This window comes from Scyliorhinus canicula, chromosome 20, assembly GCF_902713615.1.
Source record: "Scyliorhinus canicula chromosome 20, sScyCan1.1, whole genome shotgun sequence".
In the NCBI taxonomy this organism is placed as follows: Eukaryota; Metazoa; Chordata; class Chondrichthyes; order Carcharhiniformes; family Scyliorhinidae; genus Scyliorhinus; species Scyliorhinus canicula.
Window position 1 is genome coordinate 33,867,493 of NC_052165.1, and position 22,688 is coordinate 33,890,180.

At 46.9% G+C, this 22,688-nt stretch overlaps 1 protein-coding gene across 6 annotated transcripts in view; it reads left to right on the top strand.

Annotated features, from left to right (window-relative positions):
- The window catches only part of srgap1a (SLIT-ROBO Rho GTPase activating protein 1a), a 274,720-nt gene that overhangs the window by 102,960 nt on the left and 149,072 nt on the right, over positions 1-22,688 (top strand). For 4 of the 6 annotated variants that reach the window (XM_038781245.1, XM_038781239.1, XM_038781244.1 and 1 more), the window contains exon 2: positions 19,173-19,368. In XM_038781245.1, the coding sequence (XP_038637173.1) occupies positions 19,173-19,368 (196 nt within the window). Of the gene's footprint in view, positions 1-18,284; positions 18,635-18,713; positions 18,942-19,172; positions 19,369-22,688 lie in introns of those variants that run through there. The other 2 variants (XM_038781241.1, XM_038781240.1) reach the window with 2 other exon arrangements.

The window sequence follows — 22,688 nt, forward strand, 5'->3', positions numbered from 1 at the left end:
TTCCATTGAAAGGAGGGTCCCTTTACTGTACCAATATAGAAGAGAGGTTACACTATAAGGTTTTTCAAACACCAAGAGTTGTAGGACTATCATGTTAGAATATGGCTCTACCCGTATATTGTAAAATGTAAGCTTGTAGATAGAATGGGAAGAGTGACTCAGAATGCGACTTAAGTGATAACAAGAGTTTTGTTTGCAATTCATTGAATGTCGAAACCAATTATAAGCTCTTCCATCCTGTGGTGTGGTGACCCTCTCCACTTTGTCGAGTTTCCCATCACTCCCTCCGCTCTCTGCTATCTTGCTGAAGTCACTTCTACCTCCTCTACCTCCTATTGACCTGGAAGGTTGTGGATGCTTTGGAGAGGGTGCAGAGGAGATTTACCAGGATGCTGCCTGGACTGGAAGGCATGTCTTATGAAGAAAGATTGAGGGAGCTAGGGCTTTTCTCACTGGAGTGAAGAAGGAAGAGAGGTAACTTGATAGAGGTGTACAAGGTGATAAGAGGCATGGATAGAATGGATAGCCAGAGACTTTCCCCCAGGGCGGTAATGGCTGTCACGAGGGGACATCATTTTAAGGTGATTGGAGGAAGGTATCGGGGAGATGTCAGAGGTAGGTTCTTTACGCAGAGAGTGTTAGGTGCGTGGAACGCACCGCCAGCAGAGGTGGTGGAGTCGGAGTCATTAGGGACATTTAAGCGACTCTTGGACAGGCACATGGACAGCAGTAAATTGAAGGGTGTATGTTAGGTTGATCTTAGATTAGGATAAATGGTCAGCACAACAGTGTGGACCGAAGGGCCTGTACTGTTCTATGTTCTATGAAACGTTTTTAACTCTCTCCCTTTCTCTCTCTCTCTCTCTCTCTCTCTCCCTCTCTCCCCTCTCTCTCTCTCCCTCTCTCCCCTGACCTGATATGGATTCTACTTTAATCACTGCGCGGGTTACCATAGCCTCGCAAACTGCTACGTGCGACAAAATAAATGTCTAATCATTTTCCTAAGTCTCTTGCGCTGAATCTTCTAACTGTCTCCCTTTGTTCCAAACAGTAGAAATAACCCAGAATGATGCAAAGAGATATTAGTTGCTAAGTGTGCAAAGGTTTATTTACAAGACTTTTAAAATATCTCTGCAATTGCAAATTGTCTGCACTCGGCTGACAGCTCGAGCTTCCAATAGCTTCCGTGGTGTCTGTTTACTTTGCTTAGAGTCCACACCCAAGCTTAACCAATCAAATGCAGTGAGCATAGATCAATTACCAGACTATCTCAATCAAACACAGAATAATTGAACAATACATTAACCGTTATTGAATCACCTCTTGCCACTGTTCCAACAATAGCAGCCTAAAGGTTGGAAAAGAAAACTGAGCAACTGGTTTGTAAGCCCACACTATTCATGGGTTACTTCTGAAAATAAAACATTGATTTATTAATCCTGTAGCTTTTGTTTATTCAGGAGTCTTAAATGTAATTAAAGCGCTTATATTTCTGGGGAGGGGAAGGGCTGCGGCGAATATTGTCAAGATCAATTGTTTTATATCTTGACTTGTAATGAAATATCCCTTTAAGCAACCTTACCACTACAGATTCATTTGTGGATTGTATTTTTAACTTGGCCTATTTAAACCGACAAAACAAAGTGTCAATCTGCATTTAATGAAGTAGAAAAACGGGATTCTGCACATGATAATGTAAAGTTCATGAAAATGTCTCGGTGGAAGTTATCAGGACTGTTTCAACACTTGAGAGATTACGCAAAGATATCGGAAAACAGTGACATGCAACATTATTCGTAGGACTTTTATTGTTTAGCTGTATGGAATTTTAATTCTAAGAACTAATGGTGGTCTTATGTGGAAACATTGTTATTAATCCTGCTGGAAAAAATGGTTGCATTTATATTGTGTTTCTAAATTAAATATGGGGCAGAATTTTACATCTCCGCTCCCCTCCCACCCCCTCACGGCCAGTGGGTTTGTAGACAGTTGAGTGACCGTAAGGCAGTGTTCTTCAAACTTTTTTTCCGGGGACCCATCTTTACCAACCGGCCGACCTTCGCAACCCACCGTCGCGACCCACCGTTTTCTTTTACCTTGTTTGCTGCTGACAAAAATGGAGGAAATGGTTTTGGGTCCCTTTGACCCTCGTTTACGCTCCTCCAATGGAACCTGTTGGATGAAGGTGAAGCCTTCCGGTGTCGGGAAGTATGGAGTCTCCATCTGTCCAAAGTTCTGAATTTTTTTCCTGTAAAATGTTATCAAATAAATCGCCCCCCCAAACTTGTAAAAAAAAATGAATAAAATAAATGAAAAAAATAATAATGAAATGAATAAAATAAATGAATAAAGAATAAAAACCACTACAGAACTTGTAAAACAAAAAGCTGCAACAGTTTTTTAAAAAAAATAGCGGTCGCACTGTGCTGCGTGCCCGATTTGTGCATGCGCACCTATCATCGTGCGCGCATGCGCAATGCGGCCAATTTTTTTTAACATGTTCCCGGCCGTTTGCAGCCGGCGTTATGAAAAGTCGGTTGCTGCGCGGGGATTTGCGCGATCGGACTCACCGCGGACAACGGCTCCGCGACCCTCACGACACCCGCCCGCGACCCACCCGTGGTTCGTGCCCCCGACTTTGAAGAATACTGCCGTAAGGCACAATGGTTAACACTGCTGTCTCACAGCAACAGTGACCTAGGTTCAATTCCAGCCGTGGGTGACTCTGTACGGAGTCTGCACGTTCTCCCATGTCTGTCTACATGGGTTTCCTCCGGGTGCTCCGGTTTCCTCCCACAGTCCAAAGATGTGCAGGTTAGGTGGATTGGCCATGCTAATTTTTTTTAAATATAAATTTTGAGTACCCAATAATTTTTTTCCAATTAAGGGGCAATTTAGCGTGGCCAATCCACCTAAGCTGGAGGGGGTGTGGGGGGGAGGGGGGGTTTCCACAAACTCTAAGGATGGCGTGTAGAGAAACTGGCCATTGCATACTTCCAGGCCTTGATGCTTTTGATGTGCAGCCAAGTTACGCACGAGGTCCCTGAATAGCAGTAAGATGCATGACCAAACTATCCGCTTTTAGCAATGTTGCTTGAGGAATAACTGATGACACCAAGGATGATTCGGCAGCTCCTCTTTGAAATAGCGTCATGGGATCTTTTACATCCAACTGAGGGCAGAACGGATAACGTCTCGCCTGAAAGACAGCACTGCCAACTGTGCAGCACTCTCTCAGTACAACATATACCCGGCGGCACAGTGGTTAGCATTGCTGCCTACGGCGCTGAGGACCCAGGTTCGAATCCCGGCCCTGGGTCACTGTCTGTGTGGAGTTTGCACATTCTCCCCGTGTCTGCGTGGGTTTCACCCCCACAACCCAAAGATGTGCAGGTTAGGTGGATTGGCCACATTAAATTGCCCCTTAAATGGAAAAAATGAATTGGATATTCTAAATTTATAAAAAAAAAGTACAACATATACCCACAGTTCTCCCCGGCTATTGATTGAATTTGAACCCAACTAGTGAATACCAGTTACCACTGAGCCTGGCCCTTTCTTATAATTATAGAGGACTGAAGCAGTCCACTCGGCCTGTCAGTGCTGTGCCAGCTCTTTGAAAGATCTGTTAAACTTAGACCCACACCGAGCTTTCCCCCGATAAGATACAACATCTAGATGCACACAACAGTGGTCATCAATCATGATTTTCAAAGAGGTATCTGACTGACCTGAGTTTTCTAAACCCCTTCCTTTCTTCTGCCAGAGATGCTCCCATCAATTTTCTGTTTTGTATGTTTGAGATCAACTCATCTCCATCTCACACCAGGCCTTGTCTATCTGATCTGTATAGTTGAGTACCACATCAAACAATGCACCTTCCCCAATCAGAGAGGCTGAGGAAGTGGGTAGTTACTGAGAACTAAACCACAGACTGAGACTGAGGAGCCCATATCCCCTAAAAAGGCAGCATAGCTATTGTGACTTATACATTGACTCATAGTCATTCATTAGAATGATCAACAGCTTTGTCATGTATCGTATTATGTGGTACATGCACACAAGCCTTTATAAAGAGAATGTGAGGTAAAATACATCCAGAAATTCTGAAACATGCTGAGGTTATGAGAAAAGTGAGACTCTTTTAATTGTTTTAAAATATTGCTTTTATTTAAAAGAGCTGTGATTCTATCTCCTGCCACGGAGAGACATCAGAACATTGATTGCTGGGTGCCTGCTATGGATTTGACATTGGGAATGCTGACACATGAGCTAGTTTAATGGTGATTCATGGGTGGCATATTTCTGAAGATATTGTTTTGTGATTAATGTCCTGCACAAACTGACGCTTTGGTATTGGACTGCGGCTGCTGTTACTGTGCATGACTCCCCCTCCTCCTCCCTGACCCTTGTCCCCCCCCCTCCCCTTTTTTGATAAGATGTTGAAGACAAGTCACATCTGTCTCCTTGGGTGGATGAAAAAAGATCCCATGGCTGCTACTTTGAAGAAGGGCAGTAATTTCTCCTGGTGTCCTGGCCAATATTCACCCCCTGTCAAAATCATTAAAACATTATCACGTTACTGTTAGAGAGCTTGCTATGCACAAACTAGCTGTGGTGTTTCATTGGCTGAGAAGTGACATCTAGTGGTACTGAAAGGTGCTATATAAATATCAGGCTTTGTCTCACTTTTGCCCACTTTCTCACCCATTCTCATTTGCTCTCCTATGCTCACTCGCTCATGCTTTCTCTTGCTCTCGCACTGTCTTTTATTTTTCTCGCCCTTGTGATCCCTCATTCCCTTGCTCTCACTTGCTCTCTTACTAACTAATTTTCTATTCACTTGCTCTCATTTTCTTCCTCTTGCTTTCTCTGCAGGACTGGACAATGTGCTCAAAGTCAGGAAGGACCAAGTTATTGCGCACTGTTGGCTTAATTTACCTGAAAAGGGCGAGGGAGCTGGGAGATAAAGCTAGGGCATTTTTGGTGGATGCCAAAAATGATAACTTTGATCTTGATGTAGGATGAAAGAAAACGTCTACTCGTCTAGGACTTCCTGTCAGCCCCATTGTGGTTGAGGAATTGAGAGCTGGGCATTATTTGGCAAGCTGACCTCATGTCCAAGAATCAGATCGCCAAGGCCGTAGATGGAGCCTGGGGGCACACCGTATATGGCCCTTCCAGGTAGTGTTGCCAGACATGTGGATTTATACCAGTTTGTCTGCCCACTGGCCAGCAGTGGTTGGCTTTATGCCCAGTATTTTGTGCCTTACTTCACTTACCTCAGTGAAGCAGTGGGAGGGGCCTGTACTCAGTCCTTTTCTCCATCTTCAGTGACTGGAACACAGAAAAAAAAGTTGGCTTTCATTTTTTTCCCCCTCACTCCGAACACCCACCCCTCCCTTGTTGTTTCTCGACCTGTGATTTTTAAAATAATCTTTATTGTCACAAGTAGGCTTACGTTAACACTGCAATGAGGTTACTGTGCAAAGCCCCCAGTCGCCATATTCCGCCGCCTGTTCGGGTACACCGAGAATTCAGAATGTCCAAATTACCTAACAGCACATCTTTTGGGACTTGTGGGAGGAAACCGGAGGAAATCCACACAGACACGGGGAGAACGTGCAGACTCCGCATAGACAGTGACCCAAGCCGGGAATCGAACCTGGGACCCTGGTGCTGTGAAGCAACAGTTCTAACCACTGTGCTACCTGCTGCCTACAGATGGTATTGGTTGCTCCGGAGTGGTCACCCTACTTCCAGCCATGACAGCAGATATGCAGCCAGCACTCGGGACAGGCAGGAAAGAACGAGACTGGGCCATGCCACAGAGTCAGATCTCAAAGGTGAGGCGGTGAAGAAGGATGGAGTGGTTAAGCGCATCAAACGCTGCCGAAAGATCAAAGAGGTTGAAAAGAATTGGCCTCTTGCAGTTGCCAGTCAAAGGATGCCATTGGCAATTTGAGAAGGGCAGTGCCAATGCGGTGAATGAGTTGGAAACCAATTTGATGGGATGTAAAAACAGTGGCAGGGTCAGTTGTTTGATGCCAACATGACCTTAAATAAAAATAGCAAGTGCAAGAAAAACCCAGCAGGTCAAGCAGCATCTGTGGAGGGAGAAATGGAGTTAAGGTTTCGTCTGAACTAGTTGATCGCAACATGCCCTCACCTTTGCCTCCTTGTGCTGCTCCTCCTTTGCTCTGTTTGCCTTCCTTGGCTTCCTTTTCTCTTTTCTTGCTTTTATTCCCCTCATGCCCACCCTTCCTCTACTCCCGCTTCCTCATTTTCACTCTTTGGCCCAATTGTGTGAAATGTGTGGCACCCCGAGGTAACCTCCTAAGTTCAACAATATTGATTGAGCGTTAACTGAACCTTGAGATGTATTTGTGTCTTTGAAGAACCCATGTGACATATAGGTGGAATTGGGGGGAAGGCAAATTTAATTCTGGTTTGAGTCAATGTTTTATTTAAGTGCTGGCAGAAGATGTGTTGATGGATAGTGATGTATGACAGGCTTCTCTGATTAAATGGAACTCAATCAGGAACGCTGCTGCATACCCTGTGATTGGACCATTATGCTGCCAGGTTTTATTTCACGGAACACTGCAACAAAATCATGCAATCATTTTCCGCCTTGTCTATTTTGTCCCCATTGAGGTGAGTCGATCTCGTTCATCTACTTTGAGAGTCTTACTGAGAGCAAAGTTGTGGTTTTTAGCTTCTGTGATTATATAACTAGTTTCACATTCAACCGTGGTTCTCGGGGCTGCACGGTTCCCTCGTGAGTCAAAGGCATTTGGCTTCAAGTCCTGATCCCGGATTATTTTTCCATTTATTAATGTCTGTAGGTGGGAGGTTATGTATTTTCTGTGAAAATCAGTTGCGGTGCTTATTGTAGTCATGGGTGCGTTGGATGCACTACTTTGTTACACTAGTAAAGTGCCCTTGGTGTTATCCACAGTCAGCTGATGCTTGTCGGCTTCAAATACACAAAATAGAAACTGAGTAGCAGGGAAATCTCAGAACCGCCACCCCCCCTTCCTTCAAGCATGCCCCCCCCCCCCCCCCCGCCGCGGCCTGTCAATGCAGTATGACAGTTGGCGTGGCAAAGTTCAATGGGAAATGCTGATAAGGTAACCTGCAGTGGAAAATGTTGATACAGAAGCAAGACCAAAAACCAAGGCTAACCTAATCTCCCACAGCTGGGGGGTGGGGGGACGGGATTGATCCCCACCCACCAGGAGGCTGTTCTGTCTTCCCTGTCTGCTGATGTTCCAGGTAGCAGGAGCAGTCATGCTGCCTGGTTCTCTGGACATAATGCTGCACCTAATGACAGGGCCGAGATTTGCAATAAATGGATTTAAGGGGAAGAGCGGTAAAGCGACCAGGGAGAAAGAGCTAATGGATGATATGTTGGTTGAGTGTGATGAGGGAAGGAGGAATAGAAGGATATGTTGGCTGAATCCAATGAATAGGAGTGGGAGAAGGTTTGCATGGAACATAAGGGGCAGCAGGGTAGCATGGTGGTTAGCATAAATGCTTCACAGCTCCAGGGTCCCAGGTTCGATTCCCGGCTGGGTCACTGTCTGTGTGGAGTCTGCACGTCCTCCCCCTGTGTGCGTGGGTTTCCTCCGGGTGCTCTGGTTTCCTCCCACAGTCCAAAGATGTGCGGGTTAGGTGGATTGGCCATGCTAAATTGCCCATAGTGTCCTAATAAAAGTAGGGTTAAGGGGGAGGTTGTTGGGTTACGGGTATAGGGTGGATACGTGGGTTTGAGTAGGGTGATCATGGCTCGGCACAACATTGAGGGCCGAAGGGCCTGTTCTGTGCTGTACTGTTCTATGTTCTATAAATTCCAGTATTGATCTGTTGGGCAGAATGGCCTGTTTCTTTGATGTATAGTCGATGTAAACGAGGTAAATTACAACCGAGGAAAGCATCCATAACAAACTTAATGAGCTAATGGTGCAAATAAAAACAAAAGGTTATGACTTGGTGGGGATTACTGAAATGTGGTAACAGGGAGACCAGGGAGTATCCCGACCGGCTGGAGCCCACGCCGTCGGGATTTCGGCCGGTTGGGGGCGGAGGATGTTGAAGCGGGCCTCTGGCAATGGCCCTAGGGGGAGTTTTTCGGGGCCCACAGAATCGGTGACCCGGTCCCGATTTCTTGTGGGAGCATTGATTCTCCACCCCCGCGCCGGCAGAGATTTTGGCGCGAGGGTGCGGAGAATCCAGCCCAAGGTATATCATATTGCAAAGACCAGTGGCAGGCTGGAAGATTGGGAAAGTTTCAAACATGAACCAAGGGATGCTAAAAAAAGTTATAAAAAGAGCTAAGGTAAATTAGAGAAAAAAAACTAGTGCAGAATATCAAAAAGGATAGCAAAAGCTTCTATGGTACATAAAATGGAAGAGAGTTATTATAGTGAATGTTGGTCTCTTGGAAGATGAAACTGGTGAGTTATTAGCGGGGAACACAGAAATGACGGAGATGCTAAATCAATACTTTGCCTCAGTTTTCACGGTGGAGGACACTAGTACCATTCCTGTAGGAACAGGCAATTCAGAGCTGATAGAAAGGGTAAAACTTGGAACAATAGGAAAACGGTACTCAACAAACTATTGAGATTGAGGGCATACTGCCTGAGCCTGATGGCGTACGTCCTAGGGTGTTAAAGGAAGTCGCAGCAGAGATAGCGGATCCATTGGTTATAATATTCCAACATTCCCTGGACACGGGAAAGGTTCCAGTGGATTGGAAAAATGCTAAGGTAACGCCCTCTTCAAAAAGGGAAGGAGGCAGAATGTGGGTAATTACAGACCAGTTAGTTTAACATCTAATGTTGGAAATCTGTTAGAATCAGTTATCAAGGATGTAATATCAGAACCTTCAGAAAGCGAAAGCACTATCCATCAGAGTCGGCGTGGTTTTATGAAGGGCAAATCATGTTTGACTAATTTGCTAGAGTTCTTCGACGACGTAACAAGCAAAGTTGATAATGGTGATCCTGTAGATGTTGTATATCTAGACTTCCGGAAGGTGTTTGATAAGGTGCCGCACAGAGGTTAATTCACAAGGTGAGATCACATGGGATATGGGGCTGGTTTAGCACACTGGGCTAAATCGCTGGCTTTTAAAGCAGACCAAGGCAGGCCAGCAGCACGGTTCAATTCCCGTACCAGCCTCCCCGAAAAGGCGCCGGAATGTGGCGACTAGGGGCTTTTCACAGTAACTTCATTGAAGCCTACTCGTGACAATAAGCGATTATCATTATCATTAGGGGTAATTTATCAGCTTGGATAGAAGACTGGCTGTCGGACAGGAGCCAGAAAGTCAGGATCAATATTTTTAAGCATGGCAAGATGTAACTAGTGGGGTGCCTCAGGGTTCGGTCCTTGGGCCCCAGCTATTTATAATCTATAGTAACGATTTGGATACAGGAATATAAGGTTCTATAGCCAAAGGCCACTTCCGGTAGAGGCCATGTCCGAATAAGTCGCGCACATGGCAGCTCCCGCCGGGATCTGAGTTTTGGGCCTTTAAACGGAGCGGCAACGGCACTTTGGCGGTGATTCCCGGCGTGGCAAAGGACGCTGGAGAGGTTCCCCCCACTGCTGCATGGAGGGAACCAGGAGCGGGGCTGTTAAAAGAGCGATTGCGGGGAAGCGAGAGGAGCGTGTCCAGGAGGACAAAATGGCGGCCGGCGCGGACCAAGCAACGTGGGCCCAGTGGTCGAGAGAGCAGCAAGAGTTTTTTGAAAAGCCGCTTTGCAGAGCTGAAGACGGAGATGCTGGCCCCTATGAAGGCCTCCATGGAAAAGATGGTGGAGACTCAGAAGGTGCAGGAGAAGGGGGTTAAAGAGGTGGAGAGGAAGGTATCTGATAATGAGGATGAGATCCTGGGCCTGGCGGTCAGAGTGGAGGCACACGAGGCCCGACACAAGAGATGGCAGGAGAGACTGGATGACCTCGTGTATAGGTCCAGGAGTCACAACCTGCGGATTCTGTTCCGATGTGAGCATGTATGTGACTGGGGACGCTGATGAGCGCGGGGGCCTTCCCGCAGCCCTTGGAACTGGACGGGGCGCATAGAGTCCTCGTGAGGAAGCCAAGGGCGAGCGAACCACCGAGGGCGATGGTGATAAGGTTCCACCGGTTCACAGACAGGGAGCATGTCTTGCTTTGGGCAAAGAAGGAGCAGGGCAGTAAGTGGGAGAACGGCAAGATTCGCATATACCAGGACTTGGGAGCTGAACTGGCTAAGAGACGTGCGGGATTCAACCGGGCTAATGTGGTCCTCCACAGCAAAGGGGTGAAGTTCGGGCTGCTGCATCCGGCAAGGCTTTGGGTAACGTACAAGGACAGGCACCATTATTTTGATATGCTGGACGAGGCGTGAACATTTATTAAGCATGAAAAGCTGGATTTTAACTAAGGGGCAGCTGCACGTGGGTGAAACACTCTGGAGGGGATGTGTAACCGATTGTTGGCCTGATGTAAGGTTCGCAGTAGAATTTAAGGTGTTTGCTTTTCTTTTTCTGGGGTTTTACTCTTTATTTTCTGTGTTTCTCTCAGGGGGCGGGGTAACGCCCGGGTTGTGTTTTTCGTTGCATGGGGAGCGGCCGGGTCAGCATGGGTCAGTTGACTTACGGAAGCGTAATGGGGGGGAAATCAGTGCTAAGCGGGTGCTTGGCACGGGGGGGGGGGGGGTTTGGGACTGGGAGTTTTGGGGGGGGGGGAGGGAAGGGAGATGGGGCGCTGCTTTGCTGACAGACGGGGAGCCAACTGTTGGGGACGGATGGAGAGTCGGGTTGGGGGGCCTCCGACGGGAGGGCTGGAGCGAGCGGGGGGGGGCGCAGGCTCGTGGCTGGCCCGGGGGGGGGGGGGGGGATCACGTGGAATGTGAGGAGTCTGAACGGGCCCGTCAAAAGGGCCCGCGTGTTCTCGCATTTAAAGGGGATTAAAGACGGGCGTGGCCATGCTACAGGAGACGCACTTCAAACTCGCTGACCAAACGAGGTTAATGAAGGGATGGGTGGGCCAGGTGCTCCATTCGGGGCTAGACTCTTAAGACCAGAGGGGTGGCAATTCTGGTTAGTAAACGGGTGACATCGAGGCAGGGAGTATTGTTGCGGATAAAGGGGGCAGGTACATAATGGTGAGTGGCAAGCTACAGGGGGCCCGGGTGGTGTAAGTGAACGTTTATGCCCCGAACTGGGATGATGTGGAATTCATGAGGCGCATGTTGGGTAAAATCCCGGACTTGGAGTCAAGTAAATTGATCATGGGGCGGGGGGCTTTTAACGCTGTCCTGGATCTGGCACTGGACCGGTCTAATTCCAGTTCGGGAAAGAGACCGGCGGCGACCAGGACCCTGCGGAGCTCATGGATCAGATGGGGGGGGGGGGGGGGGGCCATGGAGATTCATGCAGCCAAGGGCGAAGGAGTTCTCCTTTTTCTCCCACGTCCACAAAGTCTACTCGCAGATTGACTTTTTTGTATTGAGCAGGGCGTTAATCCCGAGGGTGGAGGGGGTCAAGTATTCGGCCATTGCGGTCTCGGACCATGCCCCGCACTGGGTGGACTTGTGACTGGGGGCGGAGCGAGGGCAGCGCCCTGTCTGGAGACTGGATGTGGGACTGCTAGCGGATGAAGAGGTGTGTGGGCGGGTAAGGAGGAGCATCCAAAACTATTTTACAGCAAATGACACAGGGGAGGTAACAGCAGCAGCGGTTTGGGAGGCTATGAAGGTAGTTATTAGAGGGGAGTTAATTTCTATTGGGTCCCACCGAGAGAAGAGGGAGAGGGCGGAGATGGAGAGGCTGGTGGGAGAGATACTTAGAGTAGACAGGAAGTATGACCCCAGAGGAAGGGCTGCTAAAGGAGCGTCGGAGATTGCAGGCGGAGTTCGATTTGCTGACCACTGGGAAGGTGGAGGCACAGCTGAGGAAGGTGAAGGGGGCAGTCTACGAATATGGGGAAAAAGCAAGTAGGATGCTGGTGCATCGCAGGAGAGAGGCGGCCAGGGAGATCGGGGGAATGAGGGATAAGGAAGGTAATACGGTCTTCAAGGAGTTTTATTCTAAACTGTACTAGTCAGAACCCCCGAGGGGAGGGGAAGGAATGAAGCAATTTATGGATCAATTGAGGTTCCCAAGGGTGGACGAAGATCTGGTGGAGGGACTGGGGGCCCCGAATGAGTTGGAGGAGATAGTTAAGGGCTTAGCAAGTATGCAGTTGGGCAAGGCCCCGGGTCTGGACGGCTTCCCTGTAGAATTTTATAAGAAGTTCTCGGAGCTGCTGAGCCCACTCCTGCTACGAGGCAAAGGAGAGAGGAACCCTCCCCCCGACGATGCTGCAGGCTTTGATCTCGCTCATTTTGAAGAGGGAGAAGGATCCGCTTCAATGTGGGTCCTACAGGCCGATATCGCTCCTGAATGTGGATGCCAAACTGTTGGCAAAAATTTTGGCTACCAGAATAGAGGAATGCGTCTCGGGAGTGATTGAGAAGGACCAGACAGTTTCGTCAAGGGCAGGCAATTGAACACAAATGTGAGAAGGCTCCTGAATATTATTAAGATGCCCTCGGAGGGAGGGGACGCAAAGGTAGTGGCTGCAATGGATGCAGAGAAAGCCTTTGACAGGGTGGAATGGGAGAAATGGGTAATGGAGGAGGGATCGGTGTGGGGGTGGCTCGAGGCGGCGTCATGCAAAGGCACCAGCCTAGGGTCACTAGTAACGGCACCGCTGCCGTTCTCGCCAGCACGATACACCACAAGCCCGGTGGTGATGGCGGCGCTGAGGGTCTGGGGTCAGTGGAGAAGGCACAGGAAGGAGGGGGCCTCAGTTTGGACCCCGATATGGAACAACCATAGATTTGCTCCGGGCAGGATAGACGGGGGAGGGCTTCAAGGCTGGCATAGGGCAGGCATTAGAAGGATGGGAGACCTGTTTATAGATGGGACTTTCGCTAGCTTGAAGGCGCTAGAGGGGATGTTCAGCCTACACCCAGGAAATGCCCTCAGATACCTCCAAGTCCGCGACTTTCTCAAAAAACAGGTCGGGGACATTTCCGTTGCTACCCCCTCGAAGGATACGGGACAGAGTGGTGTCTGGCATCTGGGTATGAGAGGGGAAGGTGTAGGAGGCAGAGGAAGCCTCAGTGGAGGAACTGAAGGACAAGTGGGAGGAGGAGCAAGGTGAGGAGCTGGATGAGGGCCTGTGGGCTGATGCCCTGGGCAGGGTGAATTCTTCCTCATCATGTGCCAGGCTCAGCTTAATTCAGTTTAAGGTGGTACACTGGGCTCACATGACGACGGCGGGAATGAGCAAGTTCTTTGGGGTGGAGGACAGCTGTGCGAGATGTGCAGGGAGTCCGAAGAACCATGTCCATATGTTCTGGGCATGCCCGGCGCTGAAAGAATTCTGGCAGGGCTTTGCGAGGGCTATGTCCAAGATTTTGGACACGCGGGTGAAGCCGAGTCCAACAATAGCGATCTTTGGGGTGTCAGAGGATCTGGGAGTGCAGGAAGCGAAAGAGGCCGAGGTATTGGCCTTTGCCTCCCTGGTAGCCCGGAGACGGATCTTGTTCAGGCTTGGGAGGCTAAAATGCCTACGCCTGCTCCTAGATCATGTGTTCTAGGGAGGAGATGCTCTGGCTGATTTTGCAATCCAGCTCTTGGTAGCATTGTAGGTAACAAATGAGGAACACATCAGCCATGATAGAATGGTGGAGCAGACTCGATGGGCCAAATGGCCTAATTCTGCTCCAATATCTTATGAACTTGCAAACTATTTGCAAATACCCGTATACACTTGGATTGTGTCCTATTTTCCAGTCTTTTGTACATTGCATGTCTTTAGTTATCCTTTTACTTTGTAAGTTCATGGGATGTGAGCATCACTGTCTAGGCCAACACTTGTCACTCATATGTACTTGCCCTTGAGTAGGTGGTGGATGAGCCAGTTTCTTGAACCGCTGCATGTGGTGGAAGTGCACACCAAGTGCCGTGAGGAAGAGACTCTGAAATGATGAGGTTGGCATAAACATTGGATCAATCCCATATTTCCATGATTGAAATATCAGCTGAGCCAGAGGGTGAATCTTGGGTGATTACCGGTGAGGATTTGGGAAGTAGCAACAGGTAATGTGTTGGTTCACTTTGGCGTGTAGTGGATTAGACAAGAACTATTTCTCACTCCCGGAATTGCTGTAACAGCTTTCTATTTAACTAAGTAATAATGATACAAAATCCCCACTCCGGTTAAATGAGAGCAACTGTAGAAGTGATGACCATGAAGCATTGATGATCTGACGGACATATCATTGTTGCGATGATCAGCTCTGAGCAATTGTTACAGACTCTGTGTGGTCAGCAGCTCCTGTTGATCCACTTACTTGATTGACTGAAGGCAAACAGAGAAATGATGGTGCCATGTTTGTTTAGCCAGCAGTGTGGCTTTTGCCCTCTGTCTCACCTCACAGGAGCTCCACTCAATGCAAAATCTCTGATTCCGGTGCATTTTTCTCAAGTATTTACGGTGTCAGCAGAAAGCCTTGACATTCATAAAAACAGCTCTTTTCACATCCTGGCTCCGCCATAATGCGAATGCAGAAGTTTCAATTATGGCCTATTTTAATGTACTGGCTGGCATTTTAACTTGTGATATTTTCTTTTTTTTAAAAATGCGGTTCATTTGTAAGCAATGTCAGTTCTGAAATGAGTGTTTCTAATTCGTTCATTGCCTTACAAAGAAAGTAAAGACTCGCATCTTCCACAACTTCAGGTCAGATAGGAACAGGAGGAGGCCATTTAGCAATGTGGTTGGCACTTAGCTGCCCCCTGAAGGGCAATTAGGGATGGGCAATAAATGCAGGCACAGCCTGCGGCGCCCACGCCCTCTGAACGAATAAAAAAAAAGCTCTTCCCATCCCGAGCCTATTCCAACATTCAATGAGATTAGGGAGGCAGTGGCTCAGGGGTATTGTCACTGAACCTGTGAACCAGAGACCCAGGGTAACCTCTGGGACCCGTGTTCGAATCTCAGCACAGCAGATGGTGAAATTTGAATTCAATAAAATATGGAACATCACTGTCGTCAAAAACCATTCCGGTTTGCGAATGTCCTTTTAGGAAAGGAAATCGGTCGTCTTTACCTGGCCTGACCTACACTGGGACTCCAGAAACGTGGTTGATTCTTAAATGCCGTCGGAGGTGGGCAACAAATGCTGACCCAGCCAGTGATGCCCACATCCCAAGAATGAATAAAAAAGATGTCTGACCTGCGACGTACCTGCATTTATCGATTCCAGTTGATAGGACTGGACGGGAAGATCTGGGAATGGAATCCTGGCTCAAAAGGCCGTAACGTTTACTTTTTTTTAATGCGTGCAGGAACAGAGTCACATTTTTAACATTACTTAAACATGATAGGTGGATTATTATGCAATACTGCTTTACTCCCCTTTAGCTTAACAATTCTATTACTGTTCTAGTTCCCAGTTTTTCCTGTTTTATTAATCCAGACTACATTGAAATTTGTATTCTTAACTAGCTAGACTTTAGGTTTCCAGCATCCTATAGTATGGCTTTCCTTCTAAAAGGCTGAGAGAGCTGTTCCCTCTTTAGTTTTTTAAAACCAACTACTTCTAGCAGAGCTGTGAGAACTGCCTTCTCTCTCATTCCCTATCTCCAACTGTCATCAAATTAGCTAAACTAAAAGCTTCTCTACCATACAAGGTCCCAGTTACTAAGTAACCAATGCTTGTTTATTTGCCCTTCACGCCATAGCCCTCTCTAAACACATTAGAATCATAGAATCCCTACAGTGCAGAAGGAGGCCATTCGGCCCATCGAGTCTGCACCGACCCTTTGAAAGGCCACTCTACCTAGGCTGAATCCTCTGTTCCATTCCTGCAAGCCCACCCGAAGGGGCAATTTAGTATTGGCAATCCACCTGACATGCACTGTGGGAGGAAACCCACACAGACAGGGGGAGAAAGTGCAAACTTCACATAGTCACCTAGGTTGGAATCGGTTCCTGGTCCCTGAACCATTGTGCCGCTCCTAAATCACAGTTGGAATTGAAACCAACCCCCACACTTACAAATGCCTTTGCTCAGCATGAATCTAACTCTCAGTTTTACCCTTCCAGTCACAGAAACATTAAATTAAACCCACTTAAAATTGTATCTTATATCTAATGTTTACCAATACAAATCTAATTCCCTTAAAACTACCTTTATTTTCCTAACTATATCAGTCTTAGTTTTAAAATCAACAATTGACCCTACATCAATTTCTGCTTGTGGGGACAGTTCCAAACTTCTACCTTCCTTTGTGTGTAGAAATGTTTCCTGATTTCACCCCTGAAAAGTCTGTTTAGAGTGTGCTTCCCTATCCCTTGTCTCCCAAACCAGCGGAAATAGGTTTGCTTTATCTACCATCTCTATTTCCCTGGATATCTTGAAAACTTCAATCAAAACATCTAAATTCCAGAGAGGACAGCCTTAATTTTGGGAAATCTCTTCTCATAATTTAACCCTTGAAGTCCAGCTACAGTTCTCGCAAATCTGTCATGAACTTCCTGGAAGGGCAGTATGTCCTTCCTATGGTGTGGTGCCCTGACCTGCTCACAATACTCCAGGTGTGGCCTCACCAGCGTTTCTTCAATCCCTTGTATTCCAGTCTTCTAGATATAAAGACCAGCACCCCATTAGCCTATTTGATTATTTTCTGTGTTATCATAATATTTTATTGAACGATGTACCTGGTTCCCCCAGTTTCTTTGGACCTCATCTTTTTCTAGCGTTTCACCATTTTGAAAGCTCACCTTTCTATCTGTTTTTTTTCAGTAGAGCGCCTCATATTTTGCCCAAATTGAAATCTATTTGTCACAGTTTTGTCACTGAATCTATTAATATCGCTTTGTAGTTTTATGCTTCCCTCTGCACAGCTTATAATACGGCCTGCCTTTCCACCATTGGCTAACCAGGATACATGGCTTTCTATCTGATCATTTAAGCTGTTAATAAATAGTCGAGACACCAACGCAGATCCTTGTGGGACAGCGCTAGTCACATCCTGTCGATTAGAGAACCTGCCCATCATTCTTACTCTGTCATCTTCAGCTCAGCCAATTTCCTAACCAGGTCAATAATTAACCATCTAATCCATGAGCTTTACTGCCAACGACGTACTTACGAAGTACAGTTGCTGTCGTAATTCGGGAAATGTGGCAGCCAATCGACGCATAACCAGCTCCCACAAACAGCAACATAATTGGCCTAAAGCAGTGCCTTTGTTTTGCGATGTTGGTTGAGGGGGTCAATATCGGTCATGACACTTGGAGAGACGCCCCCCCCCAAAACATTTTCATGCCCAGCTTGTGGGGATAGCCAAGCCTGGATTTAATGGTTTCTCAGCAACATGGCCTCTGACAGTGCAGCACTCCCTCAGTACAGCACTGGGAGTGTCAGCTGAGAATGCTACACTCCAAATCACTGGAAGGGAAACTTGAAGACACAGCCTTCCGACTCCGAGGCAGGAGTGACACTCGCTGAGCCACAGCTGACATATTTTCTACCACAAACAAAGCAAATGGGGGATCTAGCAATTTAAAAAAATAAAAAATTTAGAGTACCCAATTATTATTTTTTTCCAATTAAGGGGAAATTTGGCGTGGCTAATCCACCTAACCTGCACATCTTTGGGTTGTGGGGTGAAACCAACGCAGACACGGGGAGAATGTACAAACTCCACACGGACAGTGACCCAGGGCGGGGATTCAAACCCGGGTCCTCAGCGCCTCAGGCAGCAGTGCTAACCACGGTGCCACGTGCTGCCCTGGAAGCTAGTAAATTCATGAAGGACAAATGTTTTCCAGATTAAGGAATAAAGACGTTTGAGCTTGTAGCGTTGAACAATCTGCCCAATGAAGTACAGTTGATGAATTGCGATCAGGAAACATTACCATGTGTGGTGAATGTACAAGTGTGTACTGTATAACTTGTTTTTGCAGCCAAACCTTCTGCCTGTGTTGGAATAAAGATGTATTGTATCTTAATTTGAACAGAAGTGAATTGAGTCTTCCTCCTCTGATAAAATTGTACTTGAAGTATCGGCCCAGCATGAATTGTCAATGTCAACAACCTCCTCCTTTATTGTGATCTCTATTGCAATTCATACAGTGTTGCTGAATCAGCAGCTTTCCAGTGTTTTTTTTAAGGCCATTGCTTTTGGAGATGAGGGCTGTTCCTCGCATTCCACCCTTTCTCTTTTTGCCTCGCAGTTCTGAACTCGCTGGCTGAAACTTGGGACTGTGTGCAGCATGCCTTTTTGTTCAGAGATTACTGTTAAATGAACTTTTGCTGAAAGCCCCAGCAATTGGAGAGTTCAAATAATCATTTATTTTTCTCTGGTACACATCCACTCTTTGTCACGTGATGGGCTTCACCCAATAACGTTTTTCTCATTTTATTATCGCCTTTAATTTGGCCTCGCCTCGTTCACCAATCTAAGTAGGATTTGCTGGAGTCAAAGCTAGCATCATTACATAGTTGCGGGATACGACTGGAGCTTGGCAGAAAGGATAATGAGACACGTAAAACACTTTACGGGAAAGCTTAAAGGTATCAGTGCTTTACAGTCTGCTGTTCTGCAGCCACTTGCACCAAGCCAATTAATGTTTAATAATCTGCTATTAATGTGAATAATTGTCACCAATCTAAAGTTGCTTACCAGGCACTTAAGTATCAACTGTGGGCATGTTTTCTGCTGCCGCTGTTGAAGGACTTTTATAGTTTATTAGTGTCTGTTCATGTATCAATTGAGCGATTTAACTCATAATAACTTCAAGCCGAGACCAGTTGGTTGAAAGGAACAGCATGAGTCGGACGGGAGAATGCGATTTGTGCGACGCATTGTTCGATTGTTTTGGTACATTTTCCATAACTAAAGAATGTCCTGTCTCTTTTTCAAAGCAACAGGAATTGTCTAACCTGCAACTTTATAGTTTCAATCTCTGAAAAAGGCTAAGATGTCTAGGTGCAGTCGGCAACCGATGTGAGCAGCCGTTTAAAATGACCGGTGCAATCATGAGTTACCGTTAGCTATTTGAAAGAAAAGATGATGAGGCTGCTAACCTGTTCTTCCAATGTTTTCTTACAGAAATCCGCACTCAATTAGTCGAGCAGTTGAAATGCTTGGAGCAGCAGACGGAGATGAGGGTTCAACTCCTCCAGGATCTCCAGGATTTCTTTCGCAAGAAGTCCGAAATCGAAATGGAGTATTCCCGAAACTTGGAGAAACTGGCTGAAAGATTCATGGCGAAAACTCGCAGTACAAAGGACCATCAGCAGTACAAGTAAGAGCTTTTCCTTGTGTGAGGCCCAGGATTTAAAACACCGGGATTTATCTTTTCTTCTGATCCTTGTGCCAGGTTCTTTACCCTGAGAATCTTAATGACGTAGTCATGCATTCAGTGTGTGTTTTTACCGTTAAATACACAGCCGTTTCGGGGATTGTTTCAAAGCAGCAACTGCGTTCCTGCTAGTAAAGCAAGACTGATGGATGGCGGCTGATGATGCATTAACAGCTGTCAGAAATCTGGCTAATTTATATGTTCATTTCTAAATTGTTCGGGAACAGATGAAAACTTAGTGGCAAACTTTGGTGTTTTGTTTTCTTAAGTGGATAGTTTACTCTTGAATCAGAGGTTTGTGGGTCCAAGTCTCACTCCAGAGACTGTGGAACACAGAAATCTAAGCTGGCACCGTGCAGTACAGTACTGAGAGTACAATACCCTCCGGTGGACTTGACAAATGCCATGAACCATTTTAACCATCTTAGGGGCTGGTTTAACACACTGGGCTAAATTGCTGGCTTTTAAAGCAGACCAAGGCAGGCCAGCAGCACGGTTCAATTCCCGTACCAGCCTCCCCGAACAGGCGCTGAAATGTGGCGACTTGGGGCTTTTCACAGTAACTTCATTTGAAGCCTACTTGTGACAATAAGCGATTTTCATTTAATTTCATTTCATTTTTCATTTCATTTCATTAAAGAAGAGCCTGGGGATTAACCCCAGTGTCCCAGCCAACGTTCATCCCTCCGTCAACATCACTTCTTTAAAAAAATAAGAATAGATGAAAATGAAAAATGAAATGAAAATCGCTTATTGTCACGAGTAGGCTTCAGTGAAGTTACTGTGAAAAGCCCCTAGTCGCCACATTCTGGCGCCTGTCCGGGGAGGCTGGTACGGGAATTACGAGATTATCTGCTTAGTAAATAAAGTAAAGTAACCATAGTCCCAGATGACCATGGGCTACTTTCCCCTTTTGAGGGGGGAGAGCTGACTGGTGGTGATTTAACCCGAGAATCATCAGCCCTCAGGCGAGGGGCAAGGTTGAGAAGGCCTTCATGAAAACCCTCAACTGCTGTTCGCCTCGCTCTGCGCCATGAATCAGTTGTCCGGCCAACTGAGCTGAATTGGTCCCCGGTGATCTGCTTAGTATCATGTTGCTGTTGTGTCACCTACATTGCAAAAGGGACTGCAATTCAAGAGGATATCATGAGCTGGAAAGTGTCCCATGTTGTGAAAGTCGCAAGGTAAATTCAAGTGCTTTTACCTTCTGACATAGAATCGTACGGTTCATCATACTTCTGCCACTTCTTTGGAAGAGCTGTCCGATTAGTAAAACTCCCCATGCCCCCCTTTCTACATAGCTGTGCCCCCCACCCCACACGCAGCAGAGGTGGCTCTCCATTGGCCGCCACTGGGATCTTCCGGTCCCGCTGATGACTACACCGATTTGTATGGCTCACCCATAGCCTTTGGCTGGAATGGTAGGTCCCACAGGCGGAAATGGTCATTAAATCCCACCTCGTTAATTCCGGAGCTCATAGCTCACTGCATCCAAAATAAAATTCTCTTGTCTCTTCTCTTCCCCCCCACCCCCCTACCCCCCTACCACCTCTGCCAATTATCTTAATTCTGATTCTTCTGTGATGTGGAGATGTCGGCGTTGGACTGGGCTAAGCACAGCAAGAAGTCTTACAACACCAGGTTAAAGCCAACAGGTTTGTTTCTAATCACTAGCTTTTGGAGCACTGCTCCTTCCTCAGGTGAATCCTGAGAAAGGAGCGGCGCTCCGAAAGCTAGTGATTCGAAAGACACCTGTTGGATTGTAAGACTTCTTTCTAATTCTTCTGGCTCCTGAACCACCAGTTAGAGGAAAAAGCTCCTTGTTTGCTTCACAAAAAAACCTCCATTATTTCAAACACTGCTATTCAACACAACAACCTTCTCTGCTCAAAGGAGAACAATCCCATTATCGGCGCCTAACTGAAACCCCTCATCCGTGTCCCTTTACCAGACCTGATTCTACCGCAGTAGCCTACTCAAAAACTGTTGTGAAGAAAAGGCAGCTTGTTTCCTGAGCATTAGTGAACATTATGTTTTCTAAGCTGTTTTACAGTTGAAGCTGATTGGCTTTTACACTCAGCAAATTTGACTTGGGGATTGCCGAATTAACTGACTCCAAAGAATTTTAACACAACAGAGCAGCTCACTTGGGCAGCAGCCATCACTGCTGTACTGGGGAGCTTAGATCTGACAAATCCTATTACATTTTTATTTTGATGAAGCCGCCAATCTTGAGCATTAAGGGAGAAGCAGTATAGGTTGCTGTGCCGGATTTTAGAAAGGCGTTTTAGGCTGTCTTACATGTATAATAAACGATCAGTCCTAACCAGAGGTACGACTCCAAAATGTGCTAAATTGGAATCGGGAGGGTGTGGCATGGCGATTGCTCAGTGTGACCAAATGATGGAGAGAATGTAGATGAACGAGGAAAAGTAAAAAGCATTTATTAAATTTATTTCACTGCCTCCAGCTGCGATGGCCGCACAGCCAATGAAATTGGAGTCAGTGTTGAACCATAGGAGAGGAGGGTTTGCAAACAGCAGGCTCCCACAAACAGTGTGACAGCATCCAGATAATCTGCATCAATGGCAGGACAACAGGGAGAACAGAGGCGTGGCAAGGTGGCACAGTGGTTAGCACTGCCATCTCACAGCTCCAGAGACCCAGGTTTGATTCCGACATCGGGTGACTGTGTAGTGTCTGCACGTTCTTCCCGTGTCTGCATGGGTTTCGTCTGGGTCCTCCGGTTTCCTCCCACAGTGCAAAGATGTGCAGGTTAGATGGATTGGCCATGGTAAGTTGCCCCTAGGTGGGGCTACGGGGATAGGGTAGGCGATTGGGACTAGGTAGGGTACTCTTTCAGAGGGCTGGTACAGCCACATTGGGCCGAATGGTCTATTTCTACACTGTAGGCATTATATTCTATGATTCAACACAGCTCTCTTCATAAATAGTGCCAGGGGATCATTTACATTCACCCGAGGATCTGCTAGTTTTTAAAATTAATTTTATGTACCCAATTAATTTTTTCCAATTAAGGGGCAATTTAGCATGGCCAATCCACCTAGCCTGCATATCTTTGGGTTGTGGGGCGAAACCCACACAAACACGGGTAGAATGTGCAAACTCCATACAGACAGTGACCCAGAGCCGGGATCGAACCTGGGACCTCAGTACCGTGACGCTGCAGGGCTAACCCACTGCGCCACCGTTCTGTCCCAGGATCTGATAGGTTTGATGTCTCATCTGAAAGACTGCCAGTC